The 24,339-nt window shown below is 44.9% G+C and overlaps 2 protein-coding genes across 4 annotated transcripts in view; one reads left to right on the forward strand and one right to left on the reverse strand.

The window, feature by feature from the left end:
• LOC117416026 (coiled-coil domain-containing protein 9-like) overlaps positions 1–481 on the reverse strand; it is a 15,678-nt gene extending 15,197 nt beyond the window's left edge. The window contains exon 1 of the mRNA XM_059026629.1: positions 444–481. The gene's annotated coding sequence lies outside the window, so the exon portion shown is untranslated. The remainder of the gene's footprint in view (positions 1–443) is intronic.
• A 6,847-nt stretch (positions 482–7,328) lies between these two features.
• Positions 7,329–19,592, forward strand: LOC131737460 (uncharacterized). Of its 3 annotated transcripts, none has more exons than XM_059026636.1 (4): positions 7,329–8,320; positions 12,626–12,914; positions 15,626–15,831; positions 18,659–19,592. In XM_059026636.1, exons 2-4 carry the CDS (start codon positions 12,641–12,643, stop codon positions 18,758–18,760), a joined length of 582 nt encoding a protein of 193 aa, XP_058882619.1. In that variant the 5' UTR covers positions 7,329–8,320; positions 12,626–12,640; the 3' UTR covers positions 18,761–19,592. The 3 variants fall into 3 exon arrangements, with proteins under 3 accessions (XP_058882619.1, XP_058882618.1, XP_058882617.1); XM_059026635.1 differs by lacking the exon at positions 7,329–8,320 and adding an exon at positions 10,078–12,536 and having other exon boundaries at positions 15,629–15,831; XM_059026634.1 differs by lacking the exon at positions 7,329–8,320 and adding an exon at positions 11,595–12,536.
• Positions 19,593–24,339: the final 4,747 nt, after the last annotated feature.

Below are 24,339 nucleotides of genomic sequence, written 5' to 3' on the forward strand. Positions count from 1 at the left end.
TGAGGCATTGATGACAGACTGGTCCTAAACAACACGTTTTCCTTATGTTAAATTAACCACTTTTACTTTGTACAGGTGGCGTTGGCGGTGATAAAGCGGCGACAGTCTTTTCTTAAGAGTCTTTGGTTTTCATGGCAATGAACCGTTTTATAACATTTTTAACCCGCAGACAAGCCTAGCAGACACGCGGCCATTGGCAGAGTCTAGTTTGATATTAGGCTCTGTCTCTCTATACAATAATATGCAATAACAGCGTCGCTCGCCGGTTATTTTGAGAAAGCTGACGTGTCTTTTGAAGACAAATAAATTCCTATCGATACCCGCAGTTCCCTCGTGACCTGTAACAATACCCGTTATGCAAAGACCTTGACTTCATATTTGTATAATTATCTCTGACCTCTTGCCAATCGAAACCTAAATATCACGCCGTGCTTTCGAATCACCTGATCTTCGAGTAAATGCGCAGCCGCAGTAAATGACCGAGTTTCAATGATCTCATCTAGTAGAGTAAGGCCGACCTTTGACTCCAAGCCACCTGCTTTACAACGATGGAAGAATATGCAGTTAGATAATATAAACCTAGACAAAACCTCCTATTCTTTAAATAACACACTTGAGAATTTTAAAAATATCTGGTATAAGGCATCAACTTCCCTTACTATATATATATATATATATATATATATATATAGAGAGAGAGAGAGAGAGAGAGAGAGAGAGAGAGAGAGAAAAATATAATGTAATATATTGATTCATGTATTTCAATATATTGAAGGTTACAACATGTATTCTACAATATATACTAGTATATTATGTATGCCATCATATTGCACAATATATAAAACATTATGTTATAAGCGCTTTTTGTTTCTCTCACAATGACATCATCATCAACGCATGTTAAAGTGATGTCGTCATAACGTGAGAAGTAGTCAGATAATTATTTATACTTTATTATTAACAGTTAAAAAAAGACGCGATTTTGTTTTCTAAAAAATAAAATAAAAAGGTTTCTAGGAAGTAAACAGAAAGACCCGCCATAGCACTGTCAATAGGGTGATGATGCTGTACTGAACTAGTTTGACGAGATGCTGGTGTTAAAATTGTTCTACGAGTCCATTCGTCAATGATTACCACACTCGAATCCAGGGCTGGCCCTTCCGCTCCTGGTCTTTGTTCCAGCCCTGTTCTTAATCGTTTAACTGAATCAATGAACCCTCCATCCAGACCCTGGAGGCGATCGTTGTCTCATTTTACCTGTAAAACTTGGAGTGGAATATTGGCCCTCCAGGACCGGCATTGATCGGACAGCCCTGTTTTAAATTGTGTTGTTATCGGGGAGGTTGGAAATCTGCAAAATCTGTCCGCCACGCGACTGCACGGCTGGCCATATTTGAATGGAAAAGAGTGTGTGAAATATGGCAGGTGTTTCTAATTTTATTTTAACAGGCAGATGCACGGCAACAGTCGACTGTAAACAGCTCCTCCTCCACCCTCTCCCTGTGTGTTTGTTTACTTTCCCTATAGGTAAATGGTTACAGGTGAGGTCATCTAGTTTCTGTCTGTGTGTTTGTGTGTGTGTCTGTCTCTCTGTCCTTATACAAGTTTGCCACAATGTATTGTGTGTGTGTGTGTGTGTGTGTGTGTGTGCGCGCATCAGTGCATGTGTGTGCTCCTGTGTGTGTGTGTCTCAGTGTGTGCTCCTGTGTGTGTGCGTCAGTGTGTCTCAGTGGGTGTGTGTGTTCCTGTGTGTGTGTGTATGTGTGTGTGTGCGTGTCTCTGAGGACACAGCTTTGTGTGTGTTTGTTTCCTCACATGCAGTGTAAACAGAGGCGATGATGTCACCGAGCTAACCTCCAGGATATGGTTAATGCTTCCAATCTGTACCAGCCTTATATGGGCTTACTGTGGTATCACATAGCAAAAGCAAAAGCAGCAGGGCAAAGCACGGTAAAGCACAGAGAGGAGAGTGAACCAGCTCCTTCTCAAAGTGTAGTGAAGCACAGAGAGGAGAGTGAACCAGCTCCTTCTCAAAGTGTAGTGAAGCACAGAGAGGAGAGTGAACCAGCCCCTTCTCAAAGTGTAGTGAAGCACAGAGAAGATAATGAACCAGCCCCTTCTCAAAGTGTAGTGAAGCACAGAGAAGATAATGAACCAGCCCCTTCTCAAAGTGTAGTAAAGCACAGAGAAGATAATGAACCAGCCCCTTCTCAAAGTGTAGAGCACAGAGAAGATAATGAACCAGCCCCTTCTCAAAGTGTAGTGAAGCACAGAGAAGATAATGAACCAGCCCCTTCTCAAAGTGTAGTGAAGCACAGAGAAGATAATGAACCAGCCCCTTCTCAAAGTGTAGTGAAGCACAAAGAGGGGAGTGAACCAGCCCCTTCTCAAAGTGTAGTGAAGCACAGAGAGGGGAGTGAACCAGCCCCTTCTCAAAGTGTAGTGAAGCACAGAGAGGGGAGTGAACCAGCCCCTTCTCAAAGTGTAGTGAAGCACAGAGAAGATAATGAACCAGCCCCTTCTCAAAGTGTAGTGAAGCACAGAGAGGGGAGTGAACCAGCCCCTTCTCAAAGTGTAGTGAAGCACAGAGAAGATAATGAACCAGCCCCTTCTCAAGGTGTAGTGAAGCACAGAGAGGGGAGTGAACCAGCCCCTTCTCAAAGTGTAGTGAAGCACAGAGAAGATAATGAACCAGCCCCTTCTCAAAGTGTAGTGAAGCACAGAGAGTGGAGTGAACCAGCCCCTTCTCAAAGTGTAGTGAAGCACAGAGAAGAGAATGAACCAGCCCCTTCTCAAAGTGTAGTGAAGCACAGAGAAGATAATGAACCAGCCCCTTCTCAAAGTGTAGTGAAGCACAGAGAAGATAATGAACCAGCCCCTTCTCAAAGTGTAGTGAAGCACAGAGAAGAGAATGAACCAGCCCCTTCTCAAAGTGTAGTGAAGCACAGAGAAGATAATGAACCAGCCCCTTCTCAAAGTGTAGTGAAGCACAGAGAAGAGAATGAACCAGCCCCTTCTCAAAGTGTAGTGAAGCAAAGAGAAGATAATGAACCAGCCCCTTCTCAAAAGGTGTCCCATGGTAAAAGCATAGCAAAGTTTATTTAGATGCAAAACAGCCCAGCATTAAATAAACCCTGGTGCAAAAAAAAAAAAAAAAAAAAAAGTTTAGGGAGGGAGAAGGATGATAAACTTTCCTGTCTCTCTGACTGCCTGATCATTAGAAAAACAAGGTGTGGTTGTGCTGGTGGAAGTAGATCTGCACTGATGGGGAGTGATGGGGAGTGACAGGGACCCCCCTGCACTCAGCAATGCACAGCCTCTCGCTCTGCAGGGTCTTCATCACCAGGCAGAGCTGCTGATGTGATCCACCAGCATCCACCAATGGCATCGCTGCCTTCTGTTGCAGCACTAGCCCTGTTTCCAGGCAGAAGTAAACTTGAGAAAGAAAAACAAGCGAGGGAGAGGGGGGAGGGAGGGAGAGGGAGATGGGGAAGGAGGGAGAGGGGGGAGAGAGAGAGGGAGAGAGTGTGAGAGAGAGGGAGAGGGAGACGGGGGAGGGAGAGAGAGATAGAGAGAGAGAGAGAGAGAGAGAGAGAGAGAGAGAGAGAGAGGCAGGCTGACTTCAGAGGGTTTGAGTGGGAAAAAAAGTAAAGTGCATCAGTGAGGTTTTGCATCACCCTGTAGAATGAAGTGCTTTTGCTTCTTAAAGTGGAAAGAAACCTGCTGAATAATGTGACGTTAACATATTGAATTGCCTGACGAAAAACTGACAAAAACGTGACATTTCGAAATCCAACATGAAATGCTGTACTGCTATTAGGGCTTCCGGTAGACTTTTATTGCGATATCATTTTGCAATTTCTTTCATTACATGATGTTAAATAAAACATCGAAATTACGTTCATGCATTTTAAAATTACGTCTCAATCCTAAAATTCGAGGCGATGCAAAACTTTTGGCCCGAGCTGTGCGTCGTAAAAGGAATTGGAAGTGATTTTAAAAAGGAATTGGTAAGTGAGAACCAGGAATCAACCCCACCCTAGGACTGACGCTGACAGGAAAATCGTTAGACAGGAGAGTGTAAACACACTTCAGTGAGTCACACAGCACTGTTTACACACTCAACACAGAGGACCAGACAAGAGGAAACCACCAAGGTGATATCATAAACAGCAACAATAATAATAATAATACTAATTAAAAAAACAAACAAAACTGGACACGCAACACAATGTTTTTACTTAAATAATAATAATACTAATAATGTAACAGAAAAATACTTGAGTTTGACTTTCCCCCTGACCACAATTATGCTTCTCGGGTAAAAAAAACGAAGCATTCCCTGCCTCATCAATATCAGGGTCTAGTGCTGTATATTATAAAGACATTTCAAAGGGCTGGATCGCATCAATATCAGGGTCTAGTGCTGTATATTATGAAGACATTTCAGAGGGCTGGATCGCATCAATATCAGGGTCTAGTGCTGTATATTATAAAGACATTTCAGAGGGCTGGATCGCATCAATATCAGGGTCTAGTGCTGTATATTATAAAGACATTTCAGAGGGCTGGATCGCATCAATATCAGGGTCTAGTGCTGTATATTATAAAGACATTTCAGAGGGCTGGATCGCATCAATATCAGGGTCTAGTGCTGTATATTATGAATACATTTCAGAGGGCTGGATCGCATCAATATCAGGGTCTAGTGCGATATATTATAAAGACATTTCAGAGGGCTGGATCGCATCAATATCAGGGTCTAGTGCGATATATTATAAAGACATTTCAGAGGGCTGGATCGCATCAATATCAGGGTCTAGTGCTGTATATTATGAAGACATTTCAGAGGGCTGGATCGCATCAATATCAGGGTCTAGTGCGATATATTATAAAGACATTTCAGAGGGCTGGATCGCATCAATATCAGGGTCTAGTGCTATATATTATAAAGACATTTCAGAGGGCTGGATCGCATCAATATCAGGGTCTAGTGCTATATATTATACATATACATAGACTTGACCTTGACCAGACTCTGAAGCTGTTTGTTTTGGCTGGGTTTGCTTATCATGGCAGAGGTACAGGGCTAAGGAAAATCCTTGGTGATTGGCTTGATGCAACACCAACAGCCCTTTGAATAGAGGCAGCAACGGCCTGACTGTGTGAGTTTATAATTGGTGAGGTCATCGCTGCTACCTCAGCACTAGCTGAGCTCCACTGTGTTCACTTTCTGCTTGATTAACCTTCAGCATTGACTTCACAGCACAAGAATGAGAAGCCACAGAGCCCATGGAAACACTTATCCACAGAAATGTGAGTGTGACACACAGACAGACAGGTGAACAGACAGACACACACATCTCCCTACACTAATCGGATTCTCTCAGAGCTCCTGAATTGGTCGTCCGTTGACTGGTTATTTGGAACCCCTTAATGGTCCTTATAAAAGTTTCTCATAGTAAAAGCCTATCAATGTGTAATAAAGCATATGGAAAGCATGGTAAGGCATAGGCAAGCATTGTAAAGCACAGAGAGGTCTGGTAAAGCATAGGGAAGCATTGGAAAGCACAGAGAGGTCTGGTAAAGCATAGGGAAGCATTGTAAAGCACAGAGAGGTCTGGTAAAGCATAGAGAAGCATTGTAAAGCACGGAGAGGTCTGGTAAGGCATAGGGAAGCATTGCAAAGCACAGAGAGGTCTGGTAAAGCATAGGGATGCATTGTAAAGCACAGAGAGGTCTGGTAAAGCATAGGGAAGCATTGTAAAGCACAGAGAGGTCTGGTAAAGCATAGGGAAGCATTGTAAAGCACAGAGAGGTCTGGTAAAGCATAAGGAAGCATTGTAAAGCACAGAAAGGGATGGTAAAGCATAGGGAAGCATTGTAAAGCACAGAGAGGTCTGGTAAAGCATAAGGAAGCATTGTAAAGCACAGCTAGGGATGGTAAAGCATAGGGAAGCACTGTGAAGCACAGAGAGCTGATGCATAGTTCACACACCCTAGTCTCTGTAAGTCGCCTTGGATAAAGGCGTCTGCTGAATAAACTAATAATAAGATCAAACTTATAAGAAACGCTGTGGAAATCCACACAGTATTTTTTTTTAAAAAAATTTGAGTTTACCTCCTTTTTTTTTTTCCATGGTTGTGCTATGCATTTACTACACACGTCTGTGCTCTTTATTCTACACGGCCAGGCTGACTCTCCAGTTGGTGTACATTCTCCAAAAAGGGACCCGCCGTATTGCGGGCGAGGGCTACACGTTTCTTCAGGTCGCCCCCACAGTCGTGTCGTTTGGCAAGCCGTTCCAAGCCCGGACATGTCGCTTCTCGGGGATTCCCCCCATCGTGAAACCTGCGCGTTCCGGGGCTGTACACACGCCAGAGTCCCAATAGACGCTCTGTTCCGATTCATACGCCGGGAATTCATTTGACGCTAATGTGATTGCCGCTGCCGCCCCCGCTTACCCCCGAGACAATTGTGACTGCATTGCAGCCTGGGTTGGATCAATGCTGCAATTTTAAGGCATTCAAAGTGTTGTTTCTTTTTTTTTCCACGTTTAAAAGAGGTTCATACACAATTAACAATACACGCAAGAGAATAACAAGTACTGGGTATTATTTTTGCAGGCACAATTTTACATGATGCTACTGAACTAGAAAAATCAAATGAAACAATGCACGGTTTGTTTATAATCTGAAAAATGTAACCTACGCAACAGTTACGCAATCTATCTATCTATCTATCTATCTATCTACCATCTATCTATCTATCTATCTATTGATGATTTAAATAAAAAAAATATTGTATTATTAGTGTCGTTTATTTGTGCTGGAATTTAGTCAGATTATAGATTATTTACGAACAAGGGAAAGCTTTGTATATCTACCAATAATAATAATAATAATAATAATAATAATAATAATAATAATAATAATAATAATAATAATAATAATAAATAAAAATATATTCCATAGTCGCATACACAAAAATGACCAGAGATTTGGTTGAGACTTGAAATATTATAATGTTTACCATCAGAATAATGCCAGATTAAATCTCCACTTTGTCAATGCATTTGACTTTGTTGCTTATAGGCGTGCGGAGCAGAAAGACAGTTTGGGTCTCAGTTCAATCGATACATTTTGCGAGTTAAACACAACCAGTTTGTGTCGCGTACAGCTTCACTGGGGTTGAGCATCTGCGTCCTTGAAAAACCCAGTGGCTTCATCCGAGTGTCATTTCCTGATCAAAATAGCAGTATTAAAACAAACAAACACATAGCAATGCATCGCCTAAATATACAAGCAAACGCGATTGCTGAAAACGGTCCGCTGTGCTTTCCAAACGCACTGCAATGGGACGGATCGATTCTGCAAACTGTCACTGGCGTGTTTTTATAGGGAAAAAATAATAACCACAATAATAAAAACTACAAAGGCGTTCGTTAAGCCCACGTTTGCTGGCTCTGGTAAACTGACAGTGTGTGTATTCAAACTGAAGGTCCGGACAAGCGAGATCTCGGCTAAGCTATACAGTTCAAAATGAATACGTACGGGCTACTATCATCAAACCAAATGCGAAGGGTTACGAAGCGGCAGAAGAAGAAAAAAACGCAGTGCAATATAATTATGTTCCCTACGTTTGAACGCCTGCAATATTGATAAAACGAAAACGGATGCTTCTGCGGTAACCATCGTTAGGAAAGGGGTAGTGCAGTACCATGATACCCACAATGTGTAAGCCGACTGACTGGCGCGTAAGACTTGGACAGTTAACAAAAAAGAGGTGTGGGTTTATTAAGAAAGAAATAGACAGAGAGAACGAAAAAGAAAGAAAGAAAGAAAGAAAGAAAGAAAGAAAGAAAGAAAGAAAGAAAGAAAACGTGTAGATGAAACCCAATATGGATATTTCTTGCATCAACCGGGAACATATCCATTGGATGAGCCTAACGCTAATTTGACTTTATGAAGCAAAAATGAGTTAATTTAAATACATCACCCGAGCGGTCGTTACGAACCCACAATAATATATATATACTGTAGTCAAGCGACTGTAAACAAGTCAAGACTTGTCAGTCGTGCGAGAAGGCGTGGCTGGTGAAGCCGTGCCGCAGCTGTGAGCGGCGGGCATTGACTCAGCTAAACAAAACGAGTGTGGAGAGCGTGGAGAGCGGAGGTGCATGCCTGTCCTTCAACCCGAGAGGAGGCACTAACACAACGGCACTGTGAGGACGGAGGGACTGCAGCAAACCGATTTCTATACGTAATCAAAGAGAAACAGCAACGAACTCCGTGCAACCACACTTTCATGTAACCCGCGGTAAGCCTGCAAAAAAAAAATGCAATCTCTTCTGCAAAGCTGGGGGCTGTTGTTTTGTGCGAAGTTATCGTGTAACGGTATCGGTTTGGAGAGACGGACCGTTGGATGAGCTGTATTTTGTTGGTCTTTTTTTTTTTTCGGGATAACAAAGTGAAAAGTACAATTTCACTGTGCATAAGGGTACTTAACATAACATTGCTGGAGGTGTTTTTTTGTAATTATTATTATTTTTAATTTTCTGATGTCTTTTTAAACTAGGTGTTACGAATATGCAATATGGTTGAATGAATATATATATATATATATATATATATATATATATATATATATATATATATATATATATATATATATAGGCTATGTGTGTGTTATTACAACATTATTGTTTTACGGTTTTGCGTCTTTCTGGTTTTGTGAGAAGTTTGCATCCACAAGGATGAAGTGCGACTCGTTTCACTGATGAGAGAGAGAAGGGGGTGCGACACAGACACCACCTCGAAGTCTTTTTTGTTCAGTTTTAGCAATGACAGGAGTTGCTAGTCGCGCATGACATCGCGTGCGGTTCATTTTGTATTACATGAACTCGACTACAGGGGAAGCGGATAGCAGTGTTGGGAAAGTCGGCTTTTGCACTTATCTGTGTGTGTGTCTGTCTCGGAGTGTCTGTGTGTGTGTGTCTGTCTCGGAGTGTCTGTGTGTGTGTGTCTGTCTCGGGGTGTCTGTGTGTGTGTGTCTGTCTCGGGGTGTCTGTGTGTGTGTGTCTGTCTCGGGGTGTCTCTGTGTGTGTGTGTCTGTCTCGGGGTGTCTCTGTGTGTGTCTGTCTCGGGGTGTCTGTGTGTGTCTGTCTCGGGGTGTCTGTGTGTGTGTGTCTGTCTCGGGGTGTCTGTGTGTGTGTGTCTGTCTCGGGGTGTCTGTGTGTGTGTGTCTGTCTCGGGGTGTCTGTGTGTGTGTGTCTGTCTCGGGGTGTCTGTGTGTGTGTCTGTCTCGGGGTGTCTCTGTGTGTGTGTGTCTGTCTCGGGGTGTCTCTGTGTGTGTCTGTCTCGGGGTGTCTGTGTGTGTCTGTCTCGGGGTGTCTGTGTGTGTGTGTCTGTCTCGGGGTGTCTGTGTGTGTGTGTCTGTCTCGGGGTGTCTGTGTGTGTGTGTCTGTCTCGGGGTGTCTGTGTGTGTGTGTCTGTCTCGGGGTGTCTGTGTGTGTGTGTCTGTCTCGGGGTGTCTGTGTGTGTGTCTGTCTCGGGGTGTCTGTGTGTGTGTGTGTCTGTCTCGGGGTGTCTGTGTGTGTGTGTCTGTCTCGGGGTGTCTGTGTGTGTGTCTGTCTCGGGGTGTCTGTGTGTGTGTGTGTCTGTCTCGGGGTGTCTGTGTGTGTGTGTCTGTCTCGGGGTGTCTCTGTGTGTGTCTGTCTCGGGGTGTCTCTGTGTGTGTGTGTGCCTGTGTGTGTGCGCGCCCGTGCGGGTTCTTTGTGTCAGTGTTGCAGGGTGACGCGCCGGTGTGAATTCGATTTTCATACCGCGTTCTTGCATGCATCGTCCTTGAGAACTTGCCTAGATTACCATGGCGACGACGCAATTGCGTATGCTTTTATTTTGGATTGCCGGTGAATTGCATGAGTTTGTTATGTTTGTTACGCCAGCTGAACCGCTTACATAGCACAATAGTTTTCTACGATCGAGGACATTATTATTATTATTATTATTATTATTATTATTATTATTATTATTATTATTATTATTATTATTATTAGATGTCTGTGTGTATGTAACTTTTTTATGCGCAGCCTTGCTATACATTGCATCGATGCATTTGCTGTGCACGTTTCGTTAGTGGGTGAATTTAAGACAGTAAGTGAACGTTATACGTTTGTCACACCTTTTGCCTCGAGAACACGAGAACCAAATGTATTATTGGGTTTGTTATTTTTCAGTCGTGGAGGTAAGATTGTCGTTGCCGCTTGACCATTGTTACAAAAAAAACCCCAGCAAAATAAAGATCATTTAATTTCTGTGCAGCTTTGAATGGGGGGGACGGGGGGGACGACAAGTTCTGACACGGTTTTGTCAGCACAGAATTCACACGGGTAGGCTAGCGGCTACCAGCATGATTATGCTAAGGCGAGTATTCGGCGCCAGTCGCAACACCACCCACTTTGGTGTTTTGCATTTCGTGATGTTTTTTTTAAGACACGAGACACGACGTAACAATTTCCACAATTATTACAATTTCCATTGCCTTCTGGCGTTTGTGTTGCAAAATGGAAAGACGCATACCCACGCGCGCGCGCGAGTGTGTGTGTGTGGGTGGGTGGAGTTTGGAATAATGTTTTGTAAAATCTTTAGAAACGCTGATGTGAACTGCTAGAGATTTTTTTTTTTTTTTTTTTTTGCAGTGGTGATTTTGAAAGAGTGTCCGGCTGGCTGCTTTCTGTTTTTTGAGCTTGTGTTAGTGTTGGGTTCGCTGTGTGTGTGCAGACTGCGTAAGAAGTCGAGAAGGAACTCGACAGGGATCTGTTTACAAACAAACCAACGAGGAGGGCTCGCTGCTGCCGACTAGCGGTCGCTTGGAGAATAGGTTGCTGACATAATAGGGCGATAAAAACACACACACACACACACACACCCACACCTTCAGCAGTCTGGCAGACTGCCCGTTAGTTTGTCAACAGGACAGAAATTAATAATCCGCCTGTCTGTCGCGGTCTGGTTTGAAATAAATAACCCTTTCATGCATGACATATTGAAAATATCTGGGGGAAAAAAAAACTAGAAGTTGTTTTTTTCTGTCTACATGAGTTCGCCGTGCACGAAAGGGTTAATTGGCACGTTTGTCAGTTGTTTGACAAAAGGCTCAGGTCTTATTTTGTGACACTTTAAAAGTAGTACGCAGTGCTGTGGGGGGGACACCGCGTCACTGTAAGATTAGGAGGTCGAGCTATCTGTGTGTCTCTGTAAAGCGTCCTCCTGTTCGGATGTCATCTCTTTCACAATGTGGTTGTGCCGAAACGCGGGTTATTTCATTGTGCGTGCAGTAGGCAATGCAAATAAAACAGTAAAAACAAACACACCGATACTAATCCTCAGCAATTAAACTACGTCACTGCGGAACTCGCTCCCAGTCCCTTGCACGACAACGGATTATCTGAGTCTCGTTTTTTTTTTTTTTTTTTTTTTCAAAAATTATTAGAGGAAACTTTTTTTTTCCCCATTTTGACACAATTCCTTTTTTTTTTTTAAGAAACGGGCGGATCCTTAGAAACCTTGCAGAGTTACTTTTTATAACATTAAGAAAAAAAAAAATATCCAGAATGAAGAATTGTGTGCTGATATAAAAGTTTACCACAGTACATTTCCACATGGTTTTTGCATCATACTTTGCTATGTTTTTTTTTAAAAAAAATTAATAATACCTCCCTATGCTTTACCAGACCTCTCTGTGCTTTACAATGCTTCCCTATGCTTTACCAGACCTCTCGGTGCTTTACAATGCTTCCCTATGCTTTAGCAGACCTCTCTGTGCTTTACAATGCTTCCCTATGCTTTACCAGACCTCTCTGTGCTTTACAATGCTTCCCTATGCTTTACCAGACCTCTCTGTGCTTTACAATGCTTCCCTATGCTTTACCAGACCTCTCTGTGCTTTACAATGCTTCCCTATGCTGTACCAGACCTCTCTGTGCTTTACAATGCTTCCCTATGCTTTACCAGACCTCTCTGTGCTTTACAATGCTTCCCTATGCTTTACCAGACCTCTCTGTGCTTTACAATGCTTCCCTATGCTGTACCAGACCTCTCTGTGCTTTACAATGCTTCCCTATGCTTTACCAGACCTCTCTGTGCTTTACAATGCTTCCCTATGCTTTACCAGACCTCTCTGTGCTTTACAATGCTTCCCTATGCTGTACCAGACCTCTCTGTGCTTTACAATGCTTCCCTATGCTTTACCAGACCTCTCTGTGCTTTACAATGCTTCCCTATGCTGTACCAGACCTCTCTGTGCTTTACAATGCTTCCCTATGCTTTACCAGACCTCTCTGTGTTTTACAATGCTTCCCTATGCTGTACCAGACCTCTCTGTGTTTTACAATGCTTCCCTATGCTTTACCAGACCTCTCTGTGCTTTACAATGCTTCCCTATGCTTTACCACACCTCTCTGTGGTCAAAGTGCTATACAATAGGAGCCGTGAGTTATTGCCATCCCTGGATATTGACGACGGGCGAAATAGAGGTTGGTGATAATGATCAGAGAAGAAATACAGCCGGGCTTGTCACAGTGTTCAGTATTTAACAGACTGTACCCCTTTCTCTTCTGCGCAGGACCAGGTGCCCCCCATGGCCCGAGCACTGAAGGACGGAATGCCAGAGAGGCGCGGAGGCATTGCCGGGGGCAACCCGGTGAACTGCGGAGGAGGAGGGGGGGGAGGGGGCAGCTCAGGCACCTGCAGGTCCGAGGCTGTCAGAGTGGAATCGCTTCGACGGAGAAACAATCACCCCTTAATGATGGGGTACCAGTACTGCCGTCACTACATGCAGACGCACAGCACACAGCCCCCCCTCACCCAGCACGGCACCCCCACGCCACTCTGCAGCTCGCAACACCACAGTCGTAAGTACAGAAGCCACTGGTTGCATACAGCTAGGGCCAAAGGTTTTGCATCGCCCTGTGGAATGAATGCCCGTCTTGCAAATCCTGCATGAAAACACGAGAAATGCAGACACTTGCCTTATTTGATCTTTCTCAAGTAAGAAAGCATGCACTAGAATGTTCAAAATTCAATCGGAGCGCAGCAAGGCTGACAGCCAATGAGAATCCGGTTCACGGCGCACACCAGGGTTTCTGATTGGTCGCTGTGGTTCAGAGCCGTTATCTGTGTGGGAGCAGGTGGCTCATGGTTTTGTGGTGAGGTCTGTACTGTTTGTTAGGTATTTTGTGTTTTTTTTTTTTTTTCTTCAAAGGGCTTGTTAGTTGTGACAGTACACTGAGGTTCTGCTGACTTTTTTTTTTTAACCAGGGCGCGATGTGTGTCTCGGGCACGTCCAGACTTGTTTTAGAGAACGAGCTTCCTCTCCAAGCAGCAGTTTGAGCAGGTTTCAATAACAATAAACTTCATTGAGGGGAGCTCTGAACCCCAGGACTGGGTGCAGCAGCAGCAGCAGCAGCAGCAGGGCTAGTGTGAGTTTGTAACCCTGCTCAAACTCCTGGCTCCTGATCATTTCAATATTAATAATAATAGACTGCATTGAGGGGAGTTCTGAACCCCAGGACTGGGTGCAGCAGCAGCAGCAGCAGGGCTAGTGTGAGTTTGTAACCCTGCTCAAACTCCTGGCTCCTAATCATTTCAATATTAATAATAATAGACTTCATTGAGGGGAGTTCTGAACCCCAGGACTGGGTGCAGCAGCAGCAGCAGCAGCAGGGCTAGTGTGAGTTTGTAACCCTGCTCAAACTCCTGTCTCCTGATCATTTCAATATTAATAATAATAGACTTCATTGAGGGGAGCTCTGAACCCCAGGACTGGGGGCAGCAGCAGGGCGAGTGTGAGTTTCTAACCCTGCTCAAACTCCTGGCTCCATGGGAATCTTTTAGCACTTCCTGTTGACATCCGCAAACCTTCCCTCCCCCTCCTGTCCCATAATCCTCCTGGGCATCCAGCCAATGCGCAACACCCATTTGTTACCGGACAGGCCTGTGGTTGCCCTGGCAACAGGCCAGAACCTTACCACCACGCTTCAGTGAAACAGAGCTTCAGGCAAGAAGAGAAACGATAACAGGAGAGACAGCGAGACAATCCAAGGTGGATTGCCGTGATCTTCAGAGAACAATGACTCTGTGACATTATTCTCGAAAGCCGTTTAAAAAGAAAAAAGAAAGTCTTATGAGCCGTTCTCCCTGCTTTTCATGAGAGGGTTAGAGTCGAGGAGACAGGGAGGGTGGCTCTAGTGGTTAGAGCTGAGGAGGGACTGGGAGGGAAGGAAGCAGTGTGGCTCTAGTGGAGCTGAGGAGGGACTGGGAGGGAAGGAAGCAGTGTGGCTCTAGTGGTTAGAGCTGAGGAGGGACTGGGAGGGAGGGAGGGAAGCAGTGTGGCTCTAGTGGAGCTGAGGAGGGACTGGGAGGGAGGGAAGCAGTGTGGCTCTAGTGGTTAGAGCTGAGGAGGGACTGGGAGGGAGGGAAGCAGTGTGGCTCTAGTGGAGCTGAGGAGGGACTGGGAGGGAGGGAAGCAGTGTGGCTCTAGTGGTTAGAGCTGAGGAGGGACTGGGAGGGAGGGAAGCAGTGTGGCTCTAGTGGAGCTGAGGAGGGACTGGGAGGGAGGGAAGCAGTGTGGCTCTAGTGGAGCTGAGGAGGGACTGGGAGGGAGGGAAGCAGTGTGGCTCTATTGGAGCTGAGGAGGGACTGGGAGGGAGGGGAGCAGTGTGGCTCTAGTGGAGCTGAGGAGGGACTGGGAGGGAGGGAAGCAGTGTGGCTCTAGTGGTTACAGCTGAGGAGGGACTGGGAGGGAGTGAAGCAGTGTGGCTCTTGTGGAGCTGAGGAGGGACTGGGAGGGAGAGAAGCAGTGTGGCTCTAGTGGAGCTGAGGAGGGACTGGGAGGGAGGGAAGCAGTGGCTCTAGTGGAGCTGAGGAGGGACTGGGAGGGAGGGAAGCAGTGTGGCTCTAGTGGAGCTGAGGAGGGACTGGTTCATGGTTTATGTCTCCTCTCCCCCAAACTGAATGAAATGTCATCTCTTATTATAACAATAAGAAATGGCCAATCCAGAACGTGATCACGTATATTATTACAAATAATAAACAAAGAAACGCGTTAACATTAACACATTTTAAAAAGCGTAGACTTGTCGTTTACATTTCTTTTTCAAGTTATTATTATTATTATTATTATTATTATTATATTCCAGATAGGTGTAGCGCTCATCAGCAATCTGTGAAGTGTGTAGTCCAAAAAAAAAACCCAAAACTGCTGCATTCACAGAATAAAAGATGACCGCACTCTCCCAGATGATAATCTCAAAGGGCAGCAGTGTGGAGTAGTGGTTAGGGCTCTGGACTCTTGACCGGAGGGTCGTGGGTTCAATCTCAGGTGGGGGACACTGCTGCTGTACCCTTGAGCAAGGTACTTTACCTAGATTGCTCCAGTAAAAATCCAACTGTATAAATGGGTAATTGTATGTAAAAAGTAATGTAATTGTATGTAAAAATAATGTGATATCTTGTAACAATTGTAAGTCGCCCTGGATAAGGGCGTCTGCTAAGAAATAAATAATGATAGAACGATTGCATTTGATTTGACACATGCCTCATGGTCTTGCTGTTTTTTCTGCAGTAGATTCTCAGGTCCAGCAAGAGAGTCCCAGCTTCCACGCCCTGCCTGGCATGCTGCAGAGGAACCAGCGCCCCCTGGCTGACACGCCCCAGAACTGCAGCCCCGCCTCCCCTGATCAGGGAGAAGAAGATGACTTGTCGGGAATGGTTGCCGAGCAACTGAGAATCATCGGGGATGAGATGAATGACATCTACGAGCAGAGGAGGGTAAGGGAACATAAACTCGATATTTTGTTTAATATCATGTAATCAAAGAAACTACAAAATGATCTCGCAAAAAAGTCTACCGGAAGCCATAATAGTAGTACAGTATTTCATGTTGGATATTTCACATTTTGCAATTATCAGTTTTTCGTTAAGTATATGGAGAAAACTACAAAGCGGTGTGCAATTCAATATGTTAACGTAACATTATTCAGCAGGTTTCTTTCCACTTCATGAAGCAAAATTAGTTCATTCTATCTAGAGGATGATGCAAAACTTTTGGCCAGCGTTGCGTTGGTATGTGTCAGTGTGTTTGTGTCGGCGTGTGTGTGTGTGTGTGTGTGTGTTTGTCAGTTAGTCAGTGTTGGTGTATGTGTGTGTGTGTGTGTTTGTGTCGGTGTATGTGTGTGTGTCAGTGTGTGTGTGTGTGTGTTTGTGTCGGTGTATGTGTGTCAGTGTCTGTGTGTGTTTGTGTCGGTGTATGTGTGGGTTTGTGGGTGTATGTGTGGGTTTGTGTCGGTGTATGTGTGTCAGTGTCTGTGTGTGTTTGTGTCGGTGTATGTGTGGGTTTGTGGGTGTATGTGTGGGTTTGTGTCGGTGTATGTGTGTCAGTGTCTGTGTGTGTTTGTGTCGGTGTATGTGTGGGTTTGTGGGTGTATGTGTGGGTTTGTGTCGGTGTGTCAGGGTGTGTGTGTGTGTCGGTGTGTCAGTGTCTGTGTGTGTGTCGGTGTGTCAGGGTGTGTGTGTGTGTCGGTGTGTCAGGGTGTGTGTGTGTCGGTGTGTCAGGGTGTGTGTGTCGGTGTGTCAGGGTGTGTGTGTGTGTCAGGGTGTGTGTGTGTGTGTCGGTGTGTCAGGGTGTGTGTGTGTGTGTCGGTGTGTCAGGGTGTGTGTGTCGGTGTGTCAGGATGTGTGTGTGTGTGTCGGTGTGTCAGGGTGTGTGTGTCGGTGTGTCAGGGTGTGTGTGTGTCGGTGTGTCAGGGTGTGTGTGTGTCGGTGTGTCAGGGTGTGTGTGTGTGTGTGTGTGTCGGTGTGTCAGGGTGTGTGTGTCGGTGTGTCAGGATGTGTGTGTTTGTGTCGGTGTGTCAGGGTGTGTGTGTGTGTGTCGGTGTGTCAGGGTGTGTGTGTGTGTGTCGGTGTGTCAGGGTGTGTGTGTGTGTCGGTGTGTCAGGGTGTGTGTGTCGGTGTGTCAGGGTGTGTGTGTGTGTGTGTGTGTGTGTCGGTGTGTCAGGGTGTGTGTGTGTCGGTGTGTCAGGGTGTGTGTGTGTGTCGGTGTGTCAGGGTGTGTGTGTGTCGGTGTGTCAGGGTGTGTGTGTGTGTGTCGGTGTGTCAGGGGGTGTGTGTGTGTGTCGGTGTGTCAGGGTGTGTGTGTGTGTGTCGGTGTGTCAGGGTGTGTGTGTGTGTGTGTCGGTGTGTCAGGGGGTGTGTGTCGGTGTGTCAGGGGGTGTGTGTGTGTGTCAGTGTGTCAGGGGGTGTGTGTGTGTGTCAGTGTGTCAGGGTGTGTGTGTGTGTGTGTCGGTGTGTGTGTGTCGGTGTGTCAGGGTGTGTGTGTGTGTCGGTGTGTCAGGGTGTGTGTGTGTGTGTGTGTGTGTCGGTGTGTCAGGGTGTGTGTGTGTGTCAGGGTGTGTGTGTGTGTCAGGGTGTGTGTGTCGGTGTGTCAGGGTGTGTGTGTGTGTGTGTGTCGGTGTGTCAGGGTGTGTGTGTGTGTGTGTGTGTCGGTGTGTCAGGGTGTGTGTGTGTGTGTGTCGGTGTGTCAGGGTGTGTGTGTGTGTGTGTCGGTGTGTCAGGGTGTGTGTCTGTGTATTGGTCAGGGTACGGTGTGTATTGGTGCTCAGCAACAAGTACCTCAATACAGATTAGAAAGACAACTGGTGCTCTGGTCTTGTGACTGTAATTGTATCATCAAAATGTAAAGAAACTTGAAAGGGAAGAAGCGGATTCCATTTGTACAATGCAAATCTGCACTCCAGTAAATCAGGATAGAGATAAAGAGAGAGAGCGAGAGAGAGAGAGATCTGTTTTGATCCCGTGTTTAAGATAAGACTGTTTACTTTATCAGCTGAAAAAGCCAGATCTACACGCTAGGGCTGTCAACCATGCCCTCTCTCCCTCCCTCCCTCCTCCCCTCTCTCTCATACTCTCCCTCCTCCCCCCTCTCTTCTGTTTTTAGTGGTGACTCAGAGCAGCTGCTCTTGGTGGTGTCTCCTGACTCCTGTCACCACAGACAGACGAGCTCCCCTCCTCCAGCAGACAGCACAGCTCAACACCACTACAGCTCTGGCCAAAAGTTTAACATTCCCCCCCCCCCCCCCCATAGAATTAACTAATATTGCTTCATGAAGTCGAATATGATAGGATATCATTTTGTAGTTTCTTTGATTACATGATGTTAAATAATAAATTATGTTCATATACAGGTATATATTTTTAGTTATCTCTCAATCCTAACATTCTAGGTAATGCAAAACTTTTGGCCATAGCTGTATCCAGCAGGGATGGCAATAAGACTCCTATTGCACAGCAGCTTCACCCATTCCAGCTTTTACTAGGAACCGGATCAGCCCCAGTGTGTACAGATAACATGCTCAGCTGTGTCTTAATAAACTGCTAGTTAAAACCAGGAATGGAGAAAATGGGAGTCTTATTTCCATCTCTGATATTGAAAAGATGGAGAAGATGAAAGAACAGACTACCAACAAGACCTACAGCAAAGAGCTCACAAGAATGCAGTCCACTGTGGACCCAACACTTAAACGTGTGTTAAAAGCAGGCAGTTCTGTCGAGTAAAATGACACGCTTGGTTATGAATTGTTCTTCTCCCCCTGTCTTGCAGCATGAAGCGCAGGACTGGCACCACTGGAGAGGTCTGTGGAGAGGACTGTACAGCTTCATCACAGAGACTCTGACTGTGGGATACCTGCGTGGGCTTCGATAGACTGAGAGGGGAGGTGGAGACGGGGGGGAGAGAGAGAGAGAGAGAGAGAGAGAGAGAGAGAGAGAGAGAGGCGGGCTGGGTCCTCGCTCATACACTGCTGAAAACTCATATGTGAATTCCGCTGGCCCGGATTTTTTATTTTTACTTTTTAAACCTAAAACAGTTCAAACAGTGGTTGTCTTGTTTTTGAGTTTTTTTTTATTTTGATTTTTTAAATCTTGTTTGTTTTATGACGGTGAGCCATTCCCTACATGTGACCAGCCCTTCATCGGAGAGGTACAGGGCGATTTACAGAGTTAAAAAAAACAAAAACAATGTTACACATTTTCTTAGCATTGGGAAGTATAATTCTACATACCGATAAAGGACTGAATATTTTCTTTTTAATTTGATTTAAAAAATTTTTTAATTTATGTTATTTATTAAACTTTTTGGGGGGGCATTATTAATATTTCATACATATTAATATCAGTAGGACTGATCAATTCCTTATGATTGAGTTCTGAAAGTTACTGATAATAAATAAATAAAGACTGAAGTGGTACAATTCAGTGAGCACACATAATGATTTTGGGGTGCCATACTGTACCCCCAAAGCTGTGCAAAAGCCCAAAGGCATGACCGCGCCCTTAGAGCCATGATATTGATTCAATCCTGCTGTTCCCAGAAAGCACAGTGCTTCTCCTGTGGAAGGTTTTAGGTTAGCGCTGTAAATAATTGTAGGTTACAAAAAACGAAAAAAAAAAAAAAAAGAAACTTGTGTACATTGACTGACTGTTTCAGCTTTTCTATGAATTTTGTACATCCTTTTCAATAAAGGTTGAAAATACGAGTTCCTGCCGTTTGTACTGAATTTATTGTTTGTGTATAAAAAGGGGTTCGAGGATGGACAGAAATGAAATCCATTGCCTTTTCTACATCCCTCCCCAATTACGACCCCAGGAAAGCTAATGAAATCTAAAGTGTAGGCAAACTGCAGTGTGATTGTGTGTGTGTGTGACTCACTCTGTACATGTCTGAGTGTCTGTGTGTGTGTGTGACTCACCGACTCTGTGGGTGTGTGTGAGACTCTGACTAACTCTGAACATGTCTGTGTGTGTGTGTGTGTGAGACTGTGAACCTCTCGGTGTCTCTGTGTGTGTGTGTGTGTGTGTGTGAGAGACTCTGTGCACCTCTCTCTCTGTGAGTGTCTATGTGTGAGTGATGGGAGACACAGACAGGCTCACCCATCTGTCACCTCGCCCCCCAGCAGCTGTTTCTGAGCACTCCTACAAACCACCTCTACCAGAGTACAACACCTGGGCATTTGTGTTTGTATTCCCCCCCCACCCCCCCAGACAGGCTGCTCTGTGCACCCAGAGCCCAGCTCATCACTTCACACCGCTCTGCAATCATTGCTCTTTTACTCCAACTACAGTCTAATTTCACTTGAAGACAGACTCTTGGAACGAAAACAGCTACACTGAAGGCAGCACGAAGTTTGCAGGGATGGGAAGAGGACTCCCATTGCATAGCGGTCTGATCCATTCCTGGATTTTACCATGTTATAAATAAGAGATGAGAGCAGTAATACAATGACTGGACCTGGGGCAGTGGTGACAGCTCCTCAGAGAATCGCGGGCCAGTCTGTCTGACACTGCTATTCCGAGTCACGATAACAACTACTGACTTCCCCCAGCATACATACCCCTTAGAAAAGATTATAGATACATTACCCTGGTTTGTTATTCTTTACAATGCTTCCCTATGCTTTTACACTGTGCTGTGCTTTTACTATGGGAAACTTTTATAAGGGTTAGTTTACCATTTCTTTTAAATATGCTTCACCAGACTTCTCTGTGCTTTACAATGCTTCCTTATCGTAAAGCACAGAGATGTCTGGTAAAGCATAGGGAAGCATTGTAAAGCACAGAGAGGTCTGGTAAAGCATAGGGAAGCATTGTAAAGCACAGAGAGGTCTGGTAAAGCATAGGGAAGCATTGTAAAGCACAGAGAGGTCTGGTAAAGCATAGGGAAGCACTGTAAAGCACAGAGATGTCTGGTAAAGCATAGGGAAGCATTGTAAAGCACAGAGAGGTCTGGTAAACCAAAAAAAAAAAAAAGTGTTGAGGCTGATCAATGTTCTTTGGGGGTGTGGGTTTGTTTTGAGGGGTTTGTGTGGTTTCTGTGGGGGGTCTGGGTTTGTTTTGAAGGGTTTGTGTGGTTTCTGTGGGGGTCTGGGTTTGTTTTGAAGGGTTCGTGTGGTTTCTGTGGGGGTGTGGGTTTGTTTTGAGGGGTTTGTGTGGTTTCTGTGGGGGGTGTGGGTTTGTTTGAGGGGTTCGTGTGGTTTCTGTGGGGGGTGTGGGTTTGTTTGAGGGGTTCGTGTGGTTCTGTGGGGGGGTCTGGGTTTGTTTGAGGGGTTCGTGTGGGTTCTGTGGGGGGGGTGTGGGTTTGTTTTGAGGGGTTCGTGTGGTTTCTGTGGGGGGTGTGGGTTTGTTTTGAGGGGTTCGTGTGGTTCTGTGGGGGGGTCTGGGTTTGTTTGAGGGGTTCGTGTGGTTCTGTGGGGGGTGTGGGTTTGTTTGAGGGGTTCGTGTGGTTTCTGTGGGGGGTGTGGTTTTTTTTTTAAGGGGTTCGTGTGGTTCTGTGGGGGGGTCTGGGTTTGTTTGAGGGGTTTGTGTGGTTCTGTGGGGGGTGTGGGTTTGTTTGAGGGGTTCGTGTGGTTTCTGTGGGGGGTGTGGGTTTGTTTTGAGGGGTTCGTGTGGTTCTGTGGGGGGGTCTGGGTTTGTTTGAGGGGTTCGTGTGGTTCTGTGGGGGGTGTGGGTTTGTTTGAGGGGTTCGTGTGGTTTCTGTGGGGGGTGTGGTTTTTTTTTTAAGGGGTTCGTGTGGTTCTGTGGGGGGGTCTGGGTTTGTTTGAGGGGTTTGTGTGGTTCTGTGGGGGGTGTGGGTTTGTTTGAGGGGTTCGTGTGGTTTCTGTGGGGGGTGTGGGTTTTTTTTAAGGGGTTCGTGTGGTTCTGTGGGGGGGTCTGGGTTTGTTTGAGGGGTTTGTGGGGTTCTGTGGGGGGTGTGGGTTTGTTTGAGGGGTTCGTGTGGTTTCTGTGGGGGGTGTGGGTTTTTTTTAAGGGGTTCGTGTGGTTCTGTGGGGGGGTCTGGGTTTGTTTGAGGGGTTTGTGTGGTTCTGTGGGGGGTGTGGGTTTGTTTGAGGGGTTCGTGTGGTTTCTGTGGGGGGTGTGGTTTTTTTTTTTTTTAAGGGGTTCGTGTGGTTCTGTGGGGGGGGCCTGGGTTTGTTTGAGGAGTTCGTGTGGTTCTGTGGGGGGTGTGGGTTTGTTTGAGGGGTTCGTGTGGTTCTGTGGGGGTGTGTGGGTTTGTTTGAGGGGTTCGTGTGGTTCTGTGGGGGGTGTGGGTTTGTTTGAGGGGTTCGTGTGGTTCTGTGGGGGGGTCTGGGTTTGTTTGAGGAGTTCGTGTGGTTCTGTGGGGGGTCTGGGTTTGTTTGAGGGGTTTGTGTGGTTCTGTTTGTACTGGACCCCCAGGCAGTCCACCACACCACTGCCCATCATCCCAGCGAAGAAGAAGAAATTCCTGTGAGGAGCATCTCTCTGGGAGAGGGCCTGGAAAAACAGAGAATAATAATAATAATAATAATAATAATAATAATAATAATAATAATACTACTACTACTACTACCACTACCACTAATAATACCTTGTAACAAACCCAATCCTTAAGCAACGTCCAATAACTAGTATTTTGTGACGGAATTACAAGTAAACTACCCTGAACAATATAAGCTCTCCAAAGTAGTAGTATTGCGCAACAGAACCAAGAAAAATTGCTGGGTAAGGCAGGATTGTTTACAACACCTAGAAAATATTAAGAAAATTAAATCAGAAGACAGCACCAGAATTCACATAGCAGATGTTATAGAATATGTGTGGAATATTATACTTGTCAACAGAGGTATCAAACATTTGATGTACATGAGTTTTAATCAGACAGCATTTGGACCATTCACAAATGTTCAGCAGAGACCACATTAATACTAATCATATAGGACAGATCAAGTGTTTAGTAAATGTACAGCCTAACATGCCCATGTTGATTAAAGTGTTTATCACAGAGTCCATCAGGCAGTCCTTATAGAAAAAAAATGTCCATGAAACAACCACAAGCAATACTTTAAAAGTCCCAAGCTGTTATATCAGGTCCATATTGAGAATGCAGGTTGAGCCAGTAAAGTTTAAACACAAAACAAAAAAAACAAAATGAGACTTCTATGAGAGGTGCTCGTTAAACCCTGATGTATAACCAAAATGAGACTTCTATGAGAGGTGCTCGTTAAACCCTGATGTATAACCAAAATGAGACTTCTATGAGAGGTGCTCGTTAAACCCTGATGTATAACCAAAATGAGACTTCTATGAGAGGTGCTCGTTAAACCCTGATGAATAACCAAAATGAGACTTCTATGAGAGGTGCTCGTTAAACCCTGATGTATAACCAAAATGAGACTTCTATGAGAGGTGCTCGTTAAACCCTGATGTATAACCAAAATAAGACTTCTATGAGAGGTGCTCGTTAAACCCTGATGAATAACCAAAATGATAATAATCCCAAACAGTCAGAACAAAACAGATAATCCAGCAGCGAAAGATAAGATTCCTCCCCATCAGGGGATCTCACCCAGTTCTTCCTTGGTCCTGTCGAGCTTGGAGTTTCCAACCAGGTAAGGAGACAAAAAGTGATGATTTGGATAATAAGTGGATTAGTCACTGTTGTTGCTCTTAGGATAAAAAAAATAAACAATTTAAATGATGTAGATAGTTTCCATTGGGCAGGAGATTAGATAACTGGTTACTTTCCAACTGGAAAATGGCAGATTAGAAAAAATACACTGTTTCTAACAACCAACCGATCATTGCTTCCCGATCTCTCTTTTATAGACAGCAACCTTCTTCAAAAAACCCTGCTCTTTCCTCCAAACACTCTGCATCCACACAAAACCACACCCGAAAAAGAATCACCCCCTTCCCAGGAAGTAATAGCCATATTTAAAGGGCTCCCAATTAAGATACTTAGACAATGATAAATCAAGCTCAATAAGCCCTTTGTCAAGGCAATTAGCAACACCTGCCTCTAATTAGAACTTCCATGTGGAAATTTAGGAAAAGAGCATTCAGTTAAAACAACAGAGACCAGTGCAGAGATAAACCCCTTACCAAAAACTGACAGTAAATTGATATAGCTTCACCTAAGTTTTACCTTATGAATCTGAAAGGCCCACTTTAGAACCGAGGACAAAATTACTTATTTAGAAATTGAATAGAGAATTAACTTAACCTGGCCAGGTATTCTGATACTCAATTAAGAGCAGGAGGCAGCAAATTACTACAACCTTAACACTGAGGCTAATCAAGCTGGTAGTAAAACCTGGAATGGATGAAACTGCTACACAATGGGAGTCAATTTCTATCCCTGCTACGACTACTGCTACTAAATAATAAAGTAAAACACATCTGCCGCCCAGGGGATGTGAACCCTAAATTAAAATCTAACCTTAACCTTGACTACCTCCTGTCCCAGGACCCCTCCCTCCACAGCACACA

This window comes from Acipenser ruthenus, chromosome 7 (assembly GCF_902713425.1).
Source record: "Acipenser ruthenus chromosome 7, fAciRut3.2 maternal haplotype, whole genome shotgun sequence".
NCBI classification, from domain to species: domain Eukaryota; kingdom Metazoa; phylum Chordata; class Actinopteri; order Acipenseriformes; family Acipenseridae; genus Acipenser; species Acipenser ruthenus.